At 35.8% G+C, this 19,701-nt stretch overlaps 2 protein-coding genes across 2 annotated transcripts; one reads left to right on the top strand and one right to left on the bottom strand.

Annotated features, from left to right (window-relative positions):
* Positions 1 to 4,695: 4,695 nt before the first annotated feature.
* Positions 4,696 to 13,272, top strand: LOC142613428 (WD repeat-containing protein PCN). The gene is made up of 11 exons (XM_075785791.1): positions 4,696 to 5,025; positions 5,130 to 5,273; positions 5,479 to 5,782; positions 5,887 to 5,950; positions 6,113 to 6,226; positions 6,356 to 6,518; positions 8,234 to 8,387; positions 8,572 to 9,170; positions 10,125 to 10,306; positions 10,712 to 10,972; positions 12,778 to 13,272. The coding sequence occupies exons 1-11, from the start codon at positions 4,864 to 4,866 to the stop codon at positions 13,091 to 13,093; spliced, it is 2,463 nt and encodes an 820-aa protein (XP_075641906.1). The 5' UTR covers positions 4,696 to 4,863; the 3' UTR covers positions 13,094 to 13,272.
* Positions 13,273 to 15,444: 2,172 nt separating this feature from the next.
* Positions 15,445 to 16,743, bottom strand: LOC142614122 (protein SOB FIVE-LIKE 5-like). Its single transcript, XM_075786668.1, has 4 exons — positions 16,073 to 16,743; positions 15,876 to 15,959; positions 15,727 to 15,802; positions 15,445 to 15,616 (listed from the first exon to the last, which is right to left on the bottom strand). The coding sequence occupies exons 1-4, from the start codon at positions 16,445 to 16,447 to the stop codon at positions 15,588 to 15,590; spliced, it is 564 nt and encodes a 187-aa protein (XP_075642783.1). The 5' UTR covers positions 16,448 to 16,743; the 3' UTR covers positions 15,445 to 15,587.
* Between the last annotated feature and the right edge of the window lie 2,958 nt (positions 16,744 to 19,701).

Genomic DNA, 19,701 nt, shown 5'->3' with positions numbered 1-19,701 from the left:
GAAAACAAACAACCACACAAACACATTTAATTAGTCTCCCACTCCAAAACAAAAACCTCCCTCTAACATAAGTTCCTACTACTCTTAATTGGTGTGGGTTCTTTTTTTTTTGAATAGTACCCCGGCCCAAGTAAAAAATAAGATCCTCGGCCTTATACTTGTTATTTGGTGGACTGGGCTTGGTTCACCGCAGCTAAATCGGGTTGATTGCGAACTAAGTTGTGCACAAAACATGGGTCCTGTAATACACAAAATATATACGTATTGCACAATAAGAAATAATAAAGAGTGATAGAAGTAAAAGAAAAATAATAAGAAACATTAGGAGGTCCTCAGTATAATAAATAATACCTCATTATCTTCTTGAATTTCAAATACAATGTGTCTCTCTTGCACTAGGATGCGTTACAAGGTCCAAATAAGTTCAAAAATCACAGACTTAAATAGCTACTTTAGGCTTCTAAGACTTGCAAGGTTTGAATCCCTTTGAATCCAAGTGTATCCTTTAGTGCCTGTATTAGGATCCCAGACAAGGTTTTTCCTATTTTCTTTCTTTTTGAATTCTAAAGAAGTTTTTTAAATGATCTTTTTCTCTCTTATTCACTATTGTTGAATGACTTTTGCTGATGGCTTCACCCTCTTTTACAGTATCTTCCTAGGATTTTTGGTCTACCACAGATTCCCTTCATTTGCTACCCTAGGTATTAGAACCAATGTTGTGTCAGCAACATTAGTGGCTAGTCCATTCCTTATTTTCTCACTATTTCCCCATTTTGAGGATCGCCCCCAAAAGTCCCTAGCTGACCTTCCTCTTTTGGGGAGGTCCTAAGGGCTATTCTTCAATGCTTCTTTTCCCAAAACTTCTAGACACTACTTTTCAGACCCACTTTTGACTGCTTCACTTTTTGTCTTTTTCTCCAAATGAACAGATTCCTTTTTCATCAGGCTGAAAGATCCCCAACCACTTTCCTTCATGGTACATCTCCCTACACTCCCCAAAGTACCAGACTTCTTTTCATGAAGTGCTAGTTCCCAAGTCGTCTGTCTTTTTCTGCATCATTGGGCGGCTGATGGGACACATCCATTATTGTTCTTCGTGTTCATGGGCATGCTCCCTTGAGCTGTCTCGATCCTAGTTGGTCTCCTGCTACATATCTCGAGGATCCCAGACTTCTGGGAATTCCCAGGTGTCCTGATTCAGCTTTATTCCTAAGTTCTTCAACAATTTTGCCTTTTAAAGACCGAACGGAGCTTCCTTTTTTCTTTGTTTCATAAGGCCCAAAGCTTACTTATTCATAGGCTTAGGCCCTTTCCCACTCATTTTAAATTGTCATTAGTTGGTGGGTTTAGGCCTTACTCCTTCCTTGAAAGCCCAAATGGTTATTGAATTTTAACTTTATTTAATATTGGACTTTGGTATAGTATTGTGACATTTTGGACCTCATCAATTGGTTATGCTTATCGCTTATCAGTTATCACACCAAATCTAAATGTTTCCAACCACCATGAGTCTCTTAAGCAAAAGCCTGTTTCCATAACTATTTTCACATTTCAATTTGGTGATTGTGTTGCCCGAACCAAAGCAAAACAAAAAAAAAAATCAGCAAATGGAGCAGTTGTTTGTAGTGGAAGCTCTTAACAAGTGTAGCAATAAAAAGTTGCTCAAGAATGGAGGTTGAAACCTATGTGAGTAATGCCCAATTTTCTTTATGAATTCTTTAGCCCCCCCCCCCCCCCCCTTTTTTTTGTCTCCAATGGAGTGTTAATCAAATATAGAAAGTTATACTATGCTATCAGTAGTTTAGCACCGGTGCTAATTGGATGTAATTTTAGATGTTGAAATATTTGGTTAAAATTTCTTATTTCTGGAACCAAATTTAATAAGCTGTTGAAACCATCTTAATCTATAGACCACCAATCTATTTTGAGAAACGCTTTCGTAAATATTACAATTTTTATTAAAAAATTGTACCATGATTTTATGTAATTTTCATTTATATTTTTTATATGCCCAATTAGCTTTTTGACTTGAATGGCCAAATTTTGTTGAATTTTCACTTGGCAACAAGTTTTTTTTTTCTTTAATTAGAAAACATTACAAAATTAATATGAAATTACTAATTCACTTCAGTCATATTAACTTGTAGTGTAAGGATCCTTCACCTAAGTCTATACATTTTTTTTTATTTTTTTTTTTTTTTTTTGTGAAGACATCTAAGGCTGTACACGTTTTGTAGGGATCAACTTACTTATAGGGGGTGTCTACAAAAGAATTTATCATGAATTTATTCATTATAATAATTCATTATCCTAATGTTATATTTGATTTATTTTCCCCTCAGGAAATTCTATATCTGATTGTGGTTCTTTTTTCCTAGTATTATGGTGATGACTGGTGAGGGAGATTCACGGGAGATGGAGGACATTGTACATAGGTTCGGCTAAAAGGATTTGAGGCATGGAATAATATTTTAATTTTGCGAGTGTACAGTGAGTAGTGAATAAGTATATTGCTCTTCAAGATGCATGTACATGTTGTCTACTAAGGCAAAATTATCCCTTGCTTCATGATATAGAGTTAATTGCAAATGTACATATTTTTGTTTGATAAGAAGTAAGAAACACGTGAGTTAAATTAGAGATAGAAATTTATATAGAAGGTGTTTAATTTAGACAAAAAAAATTATATAGAAGATGTTTAATCAAATGGAGACTACCTTTCAATATACTAGCCTTATTACACGCGCTTGAGAGTGCAATGAGGTTTTTTTGTTTTTTTGTTTTTTTGAATTTTTCACTCATTATAATTTGAGACTTACTTTTTTCTCCCATAGAAATTGTGCATTTAAGACTACTAATATAGCTAGAAGGGTCATAAGGTTAGCTACAAAAAATGAATATTGAAATAACATTGAAATCATATGTTCATGTGTGGATTTGTTCATTTTTTGTAGCTAACCTTATGACCCTTCTAGCTATATTAGTAGTCTTAAATGCACAATTTCTGTAGAAAAAAAAATGTAAATCTCAAATTAGAATGAGTGAAAATTTATAACACTAAAAAAAAAACCTCATCGCATTTGTGAAGTGCATGTGATGAAGCTAGTTTCTTATATAAATTGTATCAAAACTTTCATAAAATGACTAATTAACAGATACTATAAGACCACCTTTAATTGAATTCAACAAATATATATATATATATATATATATACATATTCAAAATTCAAAGTATAGGTCCACATGAATAAGATGGATTATCCCAAATTGCTACTGTTAAAGACAAGTCCAAACCCGACTTGTGAACATTTGGGTGTTATACACCTTAAACCCTTAGCTCAAAAACCTAATAATAGTGACAAGATACTTGAAGTATACTTTTTGCAGATGATATAATTATAGTGAATGAAGTTAATAACAAGTTAGAAAGTTGGCGAGACACTCTAAAATCTAAAAACTTTTGATTAAGTAGGACTAAAACATAGTACGCGAAATATAAATTTAATAAAAGCAAATACAAAGACCAAGGGGGGCAGTAAGACTTGATAGTTACGAGATACTACGAAGTGAAAATTTTCGATATATTTAATCGATAATTCATAAAAATTAAGAAATTTAAGATGATGTGAATCATGGGATAGAAGCATAGTGGATGAAGTGAAAAAGTATATTAGGAGTGTTGTGTGATAGTATAATACATATTAAGATAGAGAGAAAATTTGATAAGACTATTATATAATTAGGTATACTCGATGGTTGTGGGTTCCAATTAACTCAACTAGTAAAGTTTATCGTAATCGAATAAGAGATTTATGGTCTGTTTGGATTTATGTTCTAGTCTCCTCTACTCCCTCTCTCTCCCTCCTCAATCCAAACAGACCCTTAGAGTTTTATTATCGCTAGGGGTGTGAAGCCAACCCGCCAAAACCGACCCAACCCAACCCAACCCAACCCAACCCAACCCATTAGATTGGGTCGGTTTTTAGGCATTGGTGGGTTGGGTTGGGTTATAAAAATTTTTTTGATAGTGGGTCGGATTGGGTTTGGGTCATAAAATTTTAAACCCGCCAAACCCAACCCGACCCACCCATATATTTAATATATATATATAATATTATATAATTAATAAATTTTTTAAAATAATTAACTCTTCCTATCCTATATAAAAGCTAATTAGTTCACACAAACCCTAGTAAATTACTATTGTTGTTTAGTCATTAGTGTTGTTTGTCTTTAAGGAGTTACATTGATACTAATCTTTGAATTTTTTAAATATATTTATATTTATATTTTCTTATACTCAATTTAATAATAATAATAATAATAAAAATTATTTAACCCATGAGTTTAACCTGACCCATGTGGGTTAGGTTGGATTAAATTGGGTTGAATTTTTTTTGACCCACCATGATGGGTTGGGTTAAAAAATCCCTTCAACCCGACCTCACACCCCTAAATTTTATCGCAAGCACTAAAAAGTAAAAACCAAATATAGGCCTAGTACCATCAGTAACCGGACTTAATATATATATTCAAAATTCAAAGTCCGGCCCAAATGAATAAAATGGATCGTTCGGACTTTATATTTATTCAAAATTCAAAGTTAGGCCCACATGAATAAAATGGATCTTCCAAACCCGGCCCACAAACATCCGGGTCATATAATACACATGAGTATGATGACCTTAAACCCTCAAGCTCAAAACCTAAATTCTCTGTCATGTTCTATTTCGTTGGTCTCTTTTTCCCCTCACTTCACTCACACACAGACGCATAAACAACAACGACAACCACAACCAATATAGCGTCGATTTCTTTCGAAGGGTTTGGGTTTGAAAAAATCCACAAAATCAAAAAAAGAAAATGCTAGAAGCGTACAAGAACAGCTCAATCGATTGGAAGCCATCTCCTGTAGTAGCCCTAGCCACCAGCGCCGACGACTCCCAAGTCGCCGCAGCTCGCGATGACGGCTCCCTCGAGATTTGGCTCGTCTCTCCCGGCTCAGTCGGCTGGCACTGTCAGCTGGTACCTTCAAATCTCTCACCCCTCTTTGATTTTCCTCTCTGGTTAATATCATATTCATAAAATTGTGGTTTTTTTTTTTTTATTTTATATGATTTATTGCTCAGACGATTCATGGAGACCCTAACTCGAGGATTTCTTCGCTTGTGTGGTGTCGAGCTGGTTCTAAAGGCTTGCCTTGTGGTCGGTTGTTCTCGTCTAGTATCGATGGTTCGGTTTCCGAGTGGGATCTTTTCGACTTAAAGCAGAAGGTATACATTGGCTTCGTTTGTAAATTACATTTTTGAACTATAGCTTTGATCCATGAAAATATAGTGACATAGTCTATGGTGGTTGTGTAATATAGATAGTCATTTCACGCGGTTTTGTTATCATTATAAACTCACATTTGCTTAGTGTTGCAATGATTGGCACATGGAATATGCAAAGTGTTTCTAAACTTGCGTTTGTTTGCAGACTGTGTTAGGTTCAATTGGGGTCTCGATATGGCAGATGGCGGTGGCGCCCTATATTGAGGGTGTAGTTGATACAAAGCCCAAGCCTGAGCATTTGGTAAATGGGTTTTTAAATGACAAGGGGGATGGTGATGGTGATGAAACCAGTGATAGTGAGGATGATTCTGACTCGGATGAGCTTCAAGAGCAGCCTGTCATTGAGCTTCCTCGTCTAGCAGTTGCTTGTGATGATGGTTCTGTGCGAATATACAGTATCTCTGATTTGGATGAATTGGTATACACTAAATCATTGCCTAGGGTCAGTGGTGAGATACCTGTTCCTCACATTGTATATGCTTGCTATCTCATAGATTCCTTTTGTTTTGAATTCTAATAGTAGAGATCATAATGTTGTATTATTATTCTCTAGGACGTGTTTTAAGCGTGACGTGGAGTCCTGATGCAAAAATGATATATTCAGGGAGTAGTGACGGGTATGTATGTGAGCTTTTGCATGTCTGACTAACTAAAGTTCTGGAACACGCTTCACCTATCATGCTTGCAATTTCACTGAACTTGGATATATCTTTGATTACTGCAGTTATTGTGATTAAAATAATAAATCATGCAACAATGTCTCTTCCTCCCTTTCTCAGGTTTGTAAGATGCTGGGATGCCAAGTATGGTCGTGAGATCTACAGGATTACAGTTGGACTTGGGGGTTCAGGTAGTGGCCCAGAACTGTGTGTATGGTCATTACTATCATTGAGGTATAGCGCAGATGCATTTTTTTATCTCACTAGCTTGTGGTTGTGTGTGGTTTATGAGGGTTTGCTTCATTTTGTTTGTTGCTAAGGCACTGCCATACATTGCTGATATTGAGCGATTGTTCATTTTAGGTGTGGGACCCTTGTTAGTGCAGATAGTACTGGTAGCGTCCAGTTTTGGGACAGTCAGCATGGGACGCTTTTGCAGGCACATTCTCTTCACAAAGGTGATGCGAATGCTCTGGCAGCGGCTCCCAGCCATAACAGAGTGTTTTCTGCTGGTTCTGATGGTCAGGTATACAACAGGATGCTGGTCCAATTTAAAGATGTCAACTATAAATTTTCTGGTTTATTCTGCAATCAACTTGACATGTGGTATCAGCACTTACTTTCTAAATCATCATCTTCTATTTGAAGGTATTAGTGAATAAAATTGTTTGTCAGGTAGGCAGTATTCAGCATTATAGTGTTATGCGATATTTCTCTACAAATTGTTGTGGCTAGTTTCACTTAAATGTCAATTTTTGAAAATTCAGACAAAATATTTTAGTTTTTTTGGTGTTAGTAGGGACTGGATTGTGTGACTGCAAGAAAATAAAAATGAAAGCATTTTAGTGACTGATTTGCATGATGAGAGAGGCCCGTTGGCAAGGTTGTCTTACACTGACACTGACAGTGATGTTGCGCCGAATATTCATGCGAGTTATATAATTGTTGCTAGAATATGAAAAAGTGAAGATGGTTAGGAAAAAGCTAGTCAGGGAAACATTTAGAGAAAATTTTATGAGACAGTTAGGAGCTTTCAAAATTTACTTTTTGTGCAACATTATTTCTATTTGGCTATATTGAGCTTCGCTTACATTTATCTGGTTTGTTAGAAAGGCTCAAGCTTTGCTAAGCCTTGTTGGCCCAACAATATTGGTACTCTATTCTGGTAGTCTAAAACTTTAGTTCTATTATTTATTACTTGTTAGATTATATAGATGAAAAAGTAATAATAGGGGCTTGGTTTCTGGTCAGCCTAAGCTCTATGGTGATTTTAGGTTATGGTGGGAAGTTGAATGTGCTGGGATCTTTCTAAACTAGGTGATGTTCATGATCCAGAACTTCTCGCTAGCTCTCTAGGAGTACTTTAACCCAGAACTTGAATAATGGATTGGTAAACTAGCTCGGTTTGCTCCATTCCATGTATTGTTTCTTCTGTGGGAAATAAGAAGGCTGTTAACCTTCTTCCCAATTATGAACAAATAAAGAAATATTTTCCCAGCTTATTAATGGTAAAAATGCCAAGAGCCTTGTTATTCAATTGGTTAGCATCTCCTAGTGTTTCCAACAGAAACATCTAAGGTTCAAATCCTCCCACCCCCAATTTTAGACAATTTTAGATGTATTAAAAAAATGCTGTTTTGGTTTTTTTAAATCCACCATCTTCCTTGCTCCCATATTGCTTCTCTTCCTTGATTTTGTTGCAAGCTTTTGGGGATTAAGATCTCCATAGAAACTAATCAAAGTGGAGGTCTCCCCTTTGACAATCTTCTGTTATGTAATAGGAATTCTGCAAATTTCAAACATAATGAGACATCCCTAATTGTTTCCCTATTATATTTCTCATCAAGAGCCTTTTATTGCAACTAGTTGGCACCTCCTGGTGTGTTTATGACATCTAGGGTTCAGTTCCCCCCCTCCCCGTTGGAACTATTGATATGTATATATATATGTGTGTATATGTTATATTGTTTGTGTTCTCTTATTATCCCTATTTTTATTTATGAGTATGTGACAGATTCTGTGCTGGTTTCTGAACCAGTTTCGTTATCTTATTATTCCCTAGAAAATTTGTATTAATGATTTTTATTTTCTTTATATGAGCTGCCTTCTTAGTGGCATTGCTTCTTCTCATTTATATGGAGAACCAAGGTTCAAATCCCCCCTCCCCACTTGTTGTAACAGTTGAATTATAAAATAAAAAAAGCTGCCCTTTACTAATGTTGTTTGTTTGTTTGTTTGTAGGTTATTATGTATAAGCTCTCCAGCCAGAAAGTTGGACCTAGTGATGACAAGGCTTCCTCTATAGTGATGAAGAAATGGAACTACATTGGTTATGTAAGAGCTCATACACATGATGTTAGGGCTTTGACTGTAGCTGTTCCAATCTGCAGGGAAGGTCTGTCTATGAGGGATTTAACATTGATATTTTTTTTATTGTTATATATTTACTTTTCTCATTCATGCATACACATTCTAGGTGCATGTATGTGCATGGATGAATATAGCCTTTAGTTATTTATAGTTCTTGTCATACTTTTGGGCTGTTTCTCATTTTTTAATTACATTATTCTAATTGGCAGATCCATTGCCGGATGAAAAGATAAAAAGAATTCGTCATAGTGAGAAGCCAATTGAATTTAGTTACCATAAGTGGGCCCACTTGGGAGTTCCTATGCTTATCTCAGCTGGTGATGATACAAAGCTTTTTGCATACTCAGTGAATGAGTTCACCAACTTCTCTCCTCATGATATCTGCCCTGCACCTCAGAGGGTACCCATTCAGCTGGTGCATAATACGGTTTTCAATAAGAAACCGCTGCTTCTGGTCCAGAATTCCCATTGGTTAGATATTTCCTGTGTACGCACAAAATGTGTTGCCTTTCCTGACATGGCTTGTGGACCTTCTGGGGGCCTTGCTATGACAGATCTACTTGCTCGAGTTAAAACAAAGGCATCTCGGAAGATCATTTGCAGTTCTATTTCTAATTCAGGGGCTTTTTTTGCATATTCCGATCATGTGAGACCCAGCCTATTTGAATTGAAGATGCATGAAGTTGGAAAAAGTACATGGACTGTTAAAAAAAAGCAACTTCCTCCAGGAATACCGTTTGGCCATTCAATGGTTTTTAGTTTTGATTCCTCTCGTTTGATGATTGCTGGTCATGATAGAAGGATATATGTAAGCTGTCCATCTATATTGTTTTGATTTTAATATTATCACTTTTTAAATTTGTGTAGTTTTTTCTTAGTTTGTATTTCAGAAGGAATGCTCCTTGTGGTTGGACTCCTTAGGGTTTAAGTTTAAACTAGGCTGAAATATTTTCAGTGACTTGTGTGAGGTTCACTGAGATTGTACCTCAGGGCTTGTGGCTTGTCTTATGCCTATGTCAAGTACTCGTACTGAATTTAGGTTTTAAGCTTTCAATATGGACATTTATGGTAAAATTATCATTCATAATTTCTGAGGGTTTATGTGTCAACTGTCTTTTATCATGTTTTACTAACTTTTGAACAGAACTTTCCATTGTTAATTTAGGGGTTTTTACAAATATTCCCCCTGGACTGTGATGTGAAAGTCAAATTGGTACTTGGACTTTCAATTTGAACGATTAAGTCTCTAGACATTGGGTATGTGACACACAAACCTTCTGTCAGTATTTTCTGTTAAGGCTAACAGATTTAATCATGTGATGTATACATGGCTTTTGTCACACTATCACTAATTTTTATATTTTATTTTATGGCTTTATGAGATATACCTTAAGACCCATTTCTTTATCTAATGAGAAAAACGGTACACCCTAAGACTACTTAAGAGTAAGCTCTTACATGTAGTCTGACACAAATCCCCTAGGATTAACTTTTCAATGCATTTGATCACCATGTGGATAAACCGGTGGGAAGTTTTAAACCTCACAAGAATGACTAAGATGCATATGGCTTTGAGACATGCTTGCAATGAAGTGCACTAATTGGATTGTGGGAACATCTGGCCAAACCTTAGCATGTGCATGTAGTTTCTGTCAAGTCTTTATTAGCCAAGCATTAGTGCAGATGGATGGAAAATTTAGTTTGATTTATCTACCACTATTTAGTTTATGTTTCTTGACCTTTTTCCCTCTGGATACTACAGGTTGTGGATGTTGGCAGCTCACAGTTAGTCCATACCTTCACCCCATGCCGTGAATTGCGTGATGAGCAATTACCACCTAGTGAGCCTCCTATCACAAGAATGTTTACAAGTTCTGATGGACAGTGGCTAGCTGCTGTTAACTGCTTTGGAGATGTGTATATATTTAATCTGGAGATTTTAAGGTTTGGAACCACACAATATCAAGCATTTACTTACGTTACTTTTTCTTGTACCTATTCATGAGATTTAGGCATCTAGGGAGATCCTCAGATCCATCGATAAATTGTCTGAGAATGTACTGATTATGATTTTGTTTGCTGAGTGCAAGTAAAGATTACTTTTGCTTCATATGTTAATGGTGGGACTCTAATTGGTATTATGAATCCATCATTATCTTGATGGTTATGGCCATGGCTGAATGCTTGTGGGGAGGATCCTGTATAATTGGGCCCAAGGTGGTGTAGTATTGAAGTTCTGATTTTGCTGAATCACAAATTAATCATTATTTAATCAGACTATGGTCCTCTAGGTCACCTTTATGCCTTGATCTTTCTTTGTTATGAACTCCTTTTGGTTCTGTGGAACAGGCAGCACTGGTTCATTTCAAGATTGGATGGTGCCGCTGTTACAGCTGGTGGTTTTCCTCCAAGGAGCAACAATGTGCTTATTCTTACAACCTCTTCAAATCAGGTCTATGCATTTGACGTAGAGGCCAGGCAATTAGGAGAATGGTCGATACAACATACATTTGTTCTGCCAAAGAGATATCAAGAGTTTCCTGGGGAAGTCATAGGGCTTTCTTTCTTGCCCTCATCGAATTCGACATCTGTTATCGTTTACAGTGCCAGGTGCTCCTCTCTTCTTGTATATTTGCCTGAGATGTGGTTTTATTAGGGGCTTAAAACATGCGAAAATGCTAAAATGACCAAAGAAGACAACGAGAACTCAACTTGGCAAAATTAAAGTAACTAAACACTTGAATATATACCGGTCAATATAAAATTTGACTTATGTCCTGATTGAAAATAAATTTATGGTGCTCCTGGGCATGAGCGTTAACAGCTTAGCTCTTTGGAAAGGTTCAGCATAAACTGCTTAGCTCTTTGGAAGGGTTCAGCATAAACTGCTTAGCTCTTTGGAAAGGTTCCCTATGTTGTCAAAAAAGAAAAAAATTTTATGCTATATTTATTTCCTATAATGGTATACAAACTAGCACTTCTTTTGCATTTCTAAAAGTAATACCCAGAAATATAATTAAGGTTGATTATCCTAAGATGCTGCAATACTCTTTCTGATTTTTCCGGGAGACTCCAGAATCTAGTAAGATACTGCTTTAAGGTCAGATGTTTGCTGTGTGCATTGAGAATGACACCTCATTTGGTTCAATAGTCCCAAATTGTCCTAAAATATGCAATAGGATTTGTGTATTGACAATTGTGAATTTGCTTATCTAATCTTCCTTGAGAATGAATGTTTTGACTGCACATTTATAGTGTGTTAATACATTAGAATCTATTTTTTGATAAGTTTTACATATACCATGCTTTTCACAAATTGGCAAAGCCTATATTTACCATATGTTTTCCCACCCTTGTGCTAAAAGTTCAATTGCAATCTCCCTCCTAAACTTTTAATTTAGGGAATTACTGAATGAAAATATGGTGTCACTTTTAAGGTCTCCCTATCATTATATAATTCATGTGCTTCTCACATTATTACATGATCATGCATGTATATTATTATTTTTATTATTACTTATAAAAAATCATACTTATATTATTATTGTCATTTGTGATCATGTGATTAGCATTTAAAAAATTTGTTTACATGTAATGGAAATTAGGGAAATTTTAACATCGGGGTCTTTGTTTTTCTTTTCTTTTTTTTGGATAATAACAATGGGGTAATTGCAACTGATCACATAGTTTAGGGGTTGATCACTCAAATTTAAAGTTGATAAGGGACATTGCAAATGACCCTATCCTTAGGAGTGAGAAAATGCAAGTTTCCCCTCGTAGTGTGGCAAATAATTTATTCTATGAGGTTTTTATTGATATTGCAATGATATGTTTATGGAATTGCTTGAAAAAACATGCAATATTTTGGTTGCATCTGTAAACTGGTTACCTGATAAGATCATGCAATGATGGATGTCTTGATTTTCTACTTGGTTGGAATACTACGCCTCAAAATGATTAAAACATGCTACCATTTATTTAACAAGCAGACTTGACAATCATAGGTCTTTTACTGGTAGGTTCAATTTTCACTTTGTAGGAGATTTTGCTAGGCAGGGACAGCATAATTATTCTGATGGAAGCTATTGTATTGTTTTATTTAAGATATATAGAAGGCTTTTGTTAAGATACATAGGAGATTGTGCAAACCAGCTTCAGCACATTGATGCTGAAATTTGGCGGTTAGGCAAGGAAATTTTCCTTCCTGATGTTACATTTGGGAATTGGCCACACCTGTTTTTAGTTCTTTCTGGTAAAAGCAGTTTGTTTAGGATTTTGAGATCATCATCATACCTTGAAAAAGACCCGTTTGTCCTTGTAACTGGCATTGTGTAGGACACTATTCAGCAGTCTACAATTTTGATACTCTCATTTTTAGTGATATGCCTTACGTTGAAGTTTTGTTTATGCTTTAGGGCTATGTGCTTGATTGACTTTGGGAAGCCAGTAGAGCGAGAAGATGAAATTGAGTTGGTAAATGGTCAGGATACAGCATTGAGGAATTTGCAGAATACTCCTATCAAAGGGAGACTGAAACGTATATTCAGAGATGGTCAGACAGAGACCAAACTCAACAGTAGAAAAAATTTTGAGTTTTTTTCTTTCAGAAATCCTGTTTTATTTATTGGATACCTTTCGAAAAACTCCCTGTTGATCCTAGACAAATCATGGATGGAAGTGGTTAAAACATTGGATGCTGCACCTGTTCACAGACATGTATTTGGGACATAATTTGCTTTTCAAAAGAGTTTTGTTTACGTCCTTTGAGGGGGGATTCAAATGTGGCAACCGCTGCTTTTCTCCTTGGTGTTGGGGGTCTAAAGCAGGTTTTGTATTGTATGCCTTGAATAATTCTTATTAACCTGTTAAAGTAGTAATTTTTAGTCTCAGTAATTCATTTTCATTTACTAGATCCTTCTTGTCATTGATTTGTATGTTTATTTTCAGCATTGAAGGCTGTTATTCTCACTTACATTGATACCAAAAAAAAAAAAAAAAGAACTTTTTCTCTTTTGTGGTTCATAGTTGATTGTAAGTTAACCCTTGTAATGATCTTTGAATGTTCATTTCACTACGATGCAATGTTTATTTCACCTGAGCTTGTTATGGACAAGAATTATGCACTTTAGTACCTGTGAGCTGCGTGTTTGCCAACGAGGCCTTGTTTTTGCAGCCCCCACCATCTCCTTCGTATTTTTTGGGGGTGTTCTCTGCAAGTATCCATTTGTGATCCCTGCTTGGGAAACTGTGTTTTTTGTCCTTTTTTTGGCATCCAAACCTGCAGTTGTGGACCTGTAGGGGCCACTTGACGTTATAATTTACAAGGAGGGACTGTTGGATAACGTTGTTTTAGTAACGTTGTCTGTATTTTTTGAAAATACATGTGGGCGAAAAAGTGTGTAAAAATAAATGTAATGTTATTTAAAAATTGAAAAGTGTTGATTAAACTGCCATACCAAATGGCCTCCAAATTTCTGGTTGCACATTGTTTTCTTACGTTGTCTGCGAGTTTTCACTGGAAAACTTTTCATATATCCAATAATGGAGTTTTGGGGTTTTTCATTTTCAACATTTCATCTTTTTCCTCAATTTAGGCACTGCAAATGCTGTAGTTGTTTGTCGTCTATGGAAGAGATTGCCATGCCAATATCTCATAATGGTGGAATGAGGTATTGAGTTCATGGCAAAGCACCAAAACAAGCAGGAATGAAGTATATCATAAGCTAAATGAAAAAACACAAATCAGTGTAAATTGCTAGTTGTGGTATTGATTTTAAACCTTTTGTTTCTTTTTTTGACATAATATGGTACAAATTAGATCAGGTTGATTATCTAGAATTATTGGTATAGAAAGGTAAACTGGTGCAAAGTTGCGCGGAACATGGTCCTAAATATCGTTCTCATATCTTCTTCCTCTGTACCATGTGCCATGTGTACCAATCATCATAGTTAACTTATGCGTCTACTCAATTCATATAAATATCACCTTCACTTTGAATTCTACTATAAGAATCGCTGTTATTTAATTTTCAAAAGTTAAAAAAAGTACCAGAAAGGAAGATTGACAGGACACGGAGGTTGAGGTCTTGTCCGTTTCTTGAAATCCAAAGTCCTTTTCCAAGATATGGGTGCTAATTCTGAGGGTGGCAACCTCTTCTATATAGAATTATAAATTTTCAAAGGAAAAACCGCCAAAAGAAATTCAATTATTGCACCAGTGTTTTTTACATGTATGGATCATATTCATAGTGGGTAGCTATCAAGGGTGGTGGGCACTGCTTTCGGTCCCTTTAGGTGGAAAATGAAACTCAGCTTTTGGTTTCTTCCATCACACAAATTGTCTGTTTTTGAGTCTATAATGAGCTTTACATAGTCTCATTTTTGCAAATTTTACCCACCCGAAGTTTGTTGTTAGCTAAGCTGGCAATAGCTGAAGTAGGAAAAAGTGAGGCATTGGCTGGCCTTGGGCCTTAGTATCTTCAATGATCATTATTCATGGCCTATCTGTCTCTCTCTCTCTCTGCCTCTCTTCTATTTGTGTGTATGTGAGTGTGAGCAAATGGGTGTCCATCGTATCAGTTGGAATTCAGGACTCTCCTCTTCAATGGACCACATCTCTTTAATGATGAGCTTTTTTTTGTTTGCTCTCGTTAGTAAGATCTCTAGGTGAATTGAGTGCTTCCCAACATGGTTAACTTTAAAACAGATGTTTATTTTATTTCTACCAATTATGAAGTGTTTCACTTTGGTTGGTGGATTAAAGGCTTATTGATATCCACTATGAAACATATTCATATTTCTTGTGTTTCTTACCGTTATTTCGTTCTAGGTAATTTATAAAGATCAAATCTTTTTTTTGTATTAGAAGATAGAGCCATTTAAGGGAGACATTGTGCATGGCAAGAATGCAAAGAATAGAAGACTGTTTAAAGGTGTGACAACCATTGATGTCAAAAGAAAATAGAACCAAGGAAATTTGTTTAATTTTTGTGTTTTCAGGTTGTTTATCACTGCATTGACAATAACAGATAAGAAGTGGTAGAGTTGAACCCCCCCCCCCCCCTCCCCCTCCCCACCCAAAAAAAAAAAAAAAAAAGAAAGAGAAAAAACAAAATAAAAAAAGGAGGAACAATATCCTATGGAGATCTAATGCTATCTCTTACAGCCCTCTGATCTCATTCTCTCTCTATCTAAAGCAACTGCAGCAGCAGAGACAAAAGATGTGTCATTTTCTATTTCTTCCATGAAAGCCACCTGCCAAGAGTAAAAACAACATTCCTACAAAAGTCAGCAGTACATTCTTGAAGCTTCTACATATTTCTATATAGAGAGAAACTCAAAATCCAAAACTCATATTGAGCCACCTGGTTCTTTTGAAGCTGGTTTTTCACCAAAGGAGGATTTGAAAAAACCAAAATGCTTCTTGAATGCAGATTTTCCCTGCAAATATACACAAGTGGAAGATAGTACCACATAATTAGAATGGAGAAAACTAATCAGGAAGTGAAGATACCTCAAACTGTGTTGCAGAGAAACCCTGAGAGTAGTTCATTAAATTGTCCATTGAATCTTCATTCCTATAGCGAGCTGTATCATCCTGCAGAATTATCAAGAAGTCACTCCCTGAAGCTTGTCGCAAGTGAAATGCAAGACACAAATAGTAGTATATAACACTAGTATAGTATATACTATATATTACAATCTACTTGCCTTGGGATAGCTCAATGCAGGGGAGCTAGCAGTGTCATCAAGATTCGATTGTTGTCCCCGTCCATGTCTGCTATGCTCTTTGGCCTTCTTTTTGTTCTTGCTTTTTCCAGCCAACTTAGAAGCTGAAGAAGAATTAAAAGAACACCCATTGTCATCTTCATCATCTTCATGGTAATATGAAGGCCCAGAAGAAGCATCAGAGACCAAGGACAAGTCCTCCTCTTCCTGCTCATGAATTCTTGCTCCTTTTCCTCCATAATCACCAATACCACCAACTCTGTTTAACTGATATTCTGGAAGAGATGAATGGTCTAAGTACTGAGTCCAACCAGACTCACACCCACTACTACTCCATTGTGAAGCTGAGATATTCATTATTCTCAGTTTTGAAAAATGAACTCACAAGTTTCAAGTGAACCTCTCAGACTCTCTATATGTGTGTGTGGCTATGTGAGTGGGTGGTGGTGTTGTCTATATAAGCAGAAGAAGAGAGAAGAAAAGAGAGGCATAAAAAACCAAACGAATCACACTCAATTCCTAGACTACGTTTGTCCTTTGCTCTATCCTTTCGCCTTCTTAATTTATCTGTATGTGCATGTATCAAAATTGCCAGTTGGCTAGGTGGGTGGGTGTGCCGTGTGTGCGTGTGTGAGAGAGAAAGGCTAACAGTGGTGATGATAAGGGAAGAAACAATAGCAATTGGTGTAACAGTCGTGGTAACCGGTAATGCAACTTAAATAATGCCTAGCTGATCCCTGTGCTACGAAATTGCTATTCCACCTATAAAAGGTTGAACTACATTAGTATCCCACTAAATTTAATACCACTACAAAGAAAAAAATAAAAATAATACAACAAGTATTATTGCCAAAAAAAATAAAAAAAATAATGGATGTAATATATATACTATTCCATCTCTAGCTTGTTTTTTGTTGTAATAATTGTGGGGAGTAAAAGGACCCAAGCGGGCATTTGGGCCCTTGGGCTCTAGCAAGGAGAGCCGATATGTTTTTGAGCTAAAAATTTTGTTAGTACTGCGAATCGGGCCATACGCTAAGGGTCCGAGGACACACCCGAGGGTGAGTTTCTCCTCGGACAGACCCAAGAGAACTCGGAGTTTTCACTATGAAGGTCAAGGCAGAACTTTGGAAAGACTGTTGGTTAAGAGGGGGAAACCCTGAACCTTCTAGATACACCTATGTTAGAAAAATATCATAAGCAAAGGCTGCCACCTCCACATTAAAGACTCTGCACCTAACTCCCTGGCCGCATTAATGGGAAAGTGACCCCTGAACAGTAAAGCTGAAACTTCTGGTCACTATTCAAAAGCGTCAGGAAAAGAAGTATTTAAGGGGGGTAAAGGCCAAAGCAAAGGGGGCAGTCTGTAACCAAGAAAGAAATTAAGAATTGTAATCTTTAAGAAAGAAAGAGAAATAATATAGAAGTGGTCCTCGACTCACGTCCGAGGAGGTCCATCAGCAATTATCATTCATTATTTACAAGTGTTTGTATACCATAGCATGTTGTTAAGTTCTCAGTACCTCTAATCTAGATTTCAAGCCCACGCTCTACAAATTTTATTGTTTAAGGCTCATTGGGCCTGAGCCCATAATTTTCTTTGGATCCAGGTGCAATTGTGCACTTACAATAATAACTTAAATTTATTACATCAATATGAGATTGTAGCAATAATTATTATGTTACATCGAAATGTGTTTTTGTAATAAGTAACTCTTATTTAAAATTGAGATATGTTGTTGCAATAGTTAATATTTTATTTCACATCGAACGATTTGTTGTAATAGGTTAAATCTTTGTTTCACATCAAATTTTGTTGATGTAATAAAGGTGAGTAATTGAGTAGTGGGAAAATTTGAGAATTGGTGCTACTTTTTTTCATTAATTTCCTCTCTCACCCATGTCTATTTTTTTTTCTCATCTCAATTTCCCACTTTCTCTCACCTGATCTATCTTCCTATTTTTTCTCATCTCAAATTTAACTCACACCCACGCCTATCTCTCTCTCTCTTTTTATTTTTATTTTTATTTTTAATCTTAGTTTCCATCTTTATCTCACTCATCTCTATCTCCTTTTTCTTTTTTTCTTTTTTTAAGTCTCAAATTCTCTCTCTCTCTCTCTCTCTCTCTCTCTCTCTCTCACACACACACACACACACACACACATTTTTTCTTTTTCTTTTTTCATCTTAGTTTCCCTCTTTCTCTCACCCACATTTATCTCCATGTTTTTCTCATCTCAATTTTTTTTTTCTCTCTCTCCCCATGCCTCTCTTTTTGTTTTTGTTTTTTCTTTTTCTCATTTCACTTTCCCTCTTTCTTAAGTGTATTTCAAAAATCAGATTTATCTACTAACTACAAAACTTATCTCTCAAATATCCATCTCACTCTCATATCTACTAACTCTAAGTTTTCTCTCTCAAATTTCAGTCTCTCTTAATTCATAGTCTCCTTGGAGAGACTCTTTCTCGGTTTGAAGATTTTCTCTCTAACTTTTAGGTAATCTTTTGGTTCTCTATAAATTTTAATTTGATTTTTCTTTGTTTAATTGCACAGTCTTCAAGTAGTATTTTTTTGTATGTGTTTTTTTTTTTTTAAGAATCAATGATGGAGTATATTGGTGCCATTGTGTTGTATATATTCGATGTTTTTCAACTTTATACTTTTTTTTTTCCAAAACAGGTGGTAAGTCAATGAAATGGTCGTGAAGCATGCCTGGATAATACCTTCGTGAAGAAACTTTTCTTTCATGTTGTATTGATTTTTGCATACTTTTTGAAACTATGTGTTTGAATATAAACTCAGCAAGTTGTGTATATATTTGTGTTTTTTGACATATGTATTGAAATGAAGTATTTCGAATTTTTCATCCTTTATGCATATATTTAATTTGTTAGTATAGCTCCTAGATATGGTTTTTGAATTGTAAAACAGGTTAATGAAAAAATTATAATTTTAAAAAATGATTTATTTATTTTTAATAAAAGAATCAACCTATTGCAACGAGATTTTCAAAGTAAATCGTTGCAATATGTGGAGTTTATTGCAATGAAAATCTAGTGTTGTATAAAACTATTGCCTTAGAGTTTATTATAATGGCTTGCATTGACTTTTTGTTGTTGCAATAACACCTATTACAATGACATTAGTTGTAATTGCAATGGCTTTTTTCGTTGTATTAAGTCTTTTTTCTTGTAGTGTACATTCGTAAAGCACTAATTATTGTTGTACACACTCCATGAAGTTATGTGTTTTTTTGTATGCAGGGAAGCTAGTAGTGTGTTGAGGTCTAAAAAGTTACAATGTTGCACCAAGGCCCAAAATGGCACAGTGAGTTGAACTCCATGAAAAAAATAATAATAAAGGCTTGAGCTCACAATAAGGAAAAAGATTTAAGCCCAAGACCCACGAATGGATAGGCTTTTGGGCCCATGAAACGAAGGGAAGAAAGAAAAAGCTCAGCCCGCCAAGATCAGAAAATTACTAGGGAGTCCAGTGATAAGAACTGGGTCGGGATACCTAGGGATTGCCAGATGCTTGGGGTCCTCTGGACGTGCAGCAGAGCTAGGATGAGATTAAGACTGCTCAAAAGGAATGCCAAGAAACACAAG

The sequence above is a fragment of the Castanea sativa genome, chromosome 10 (genome assembly GCF_040712315.1).
Source record: "Castanea sativa cultivar Marrone di Chiusa Pesio chromosome 10, ASM4071231v1".
Taxonomy (NCBI): Eukaryota; Viridiplantae; Streptophyta; class Magnoliopsida; order Fagales; family Fagaceae; genus Castanea; species Castanea sativa.
The sequence above is the reverse complement of the archived record's forward strand: the minus strand, read 5'-3'. Positions and strand labels throughout refer to the sequence as shown.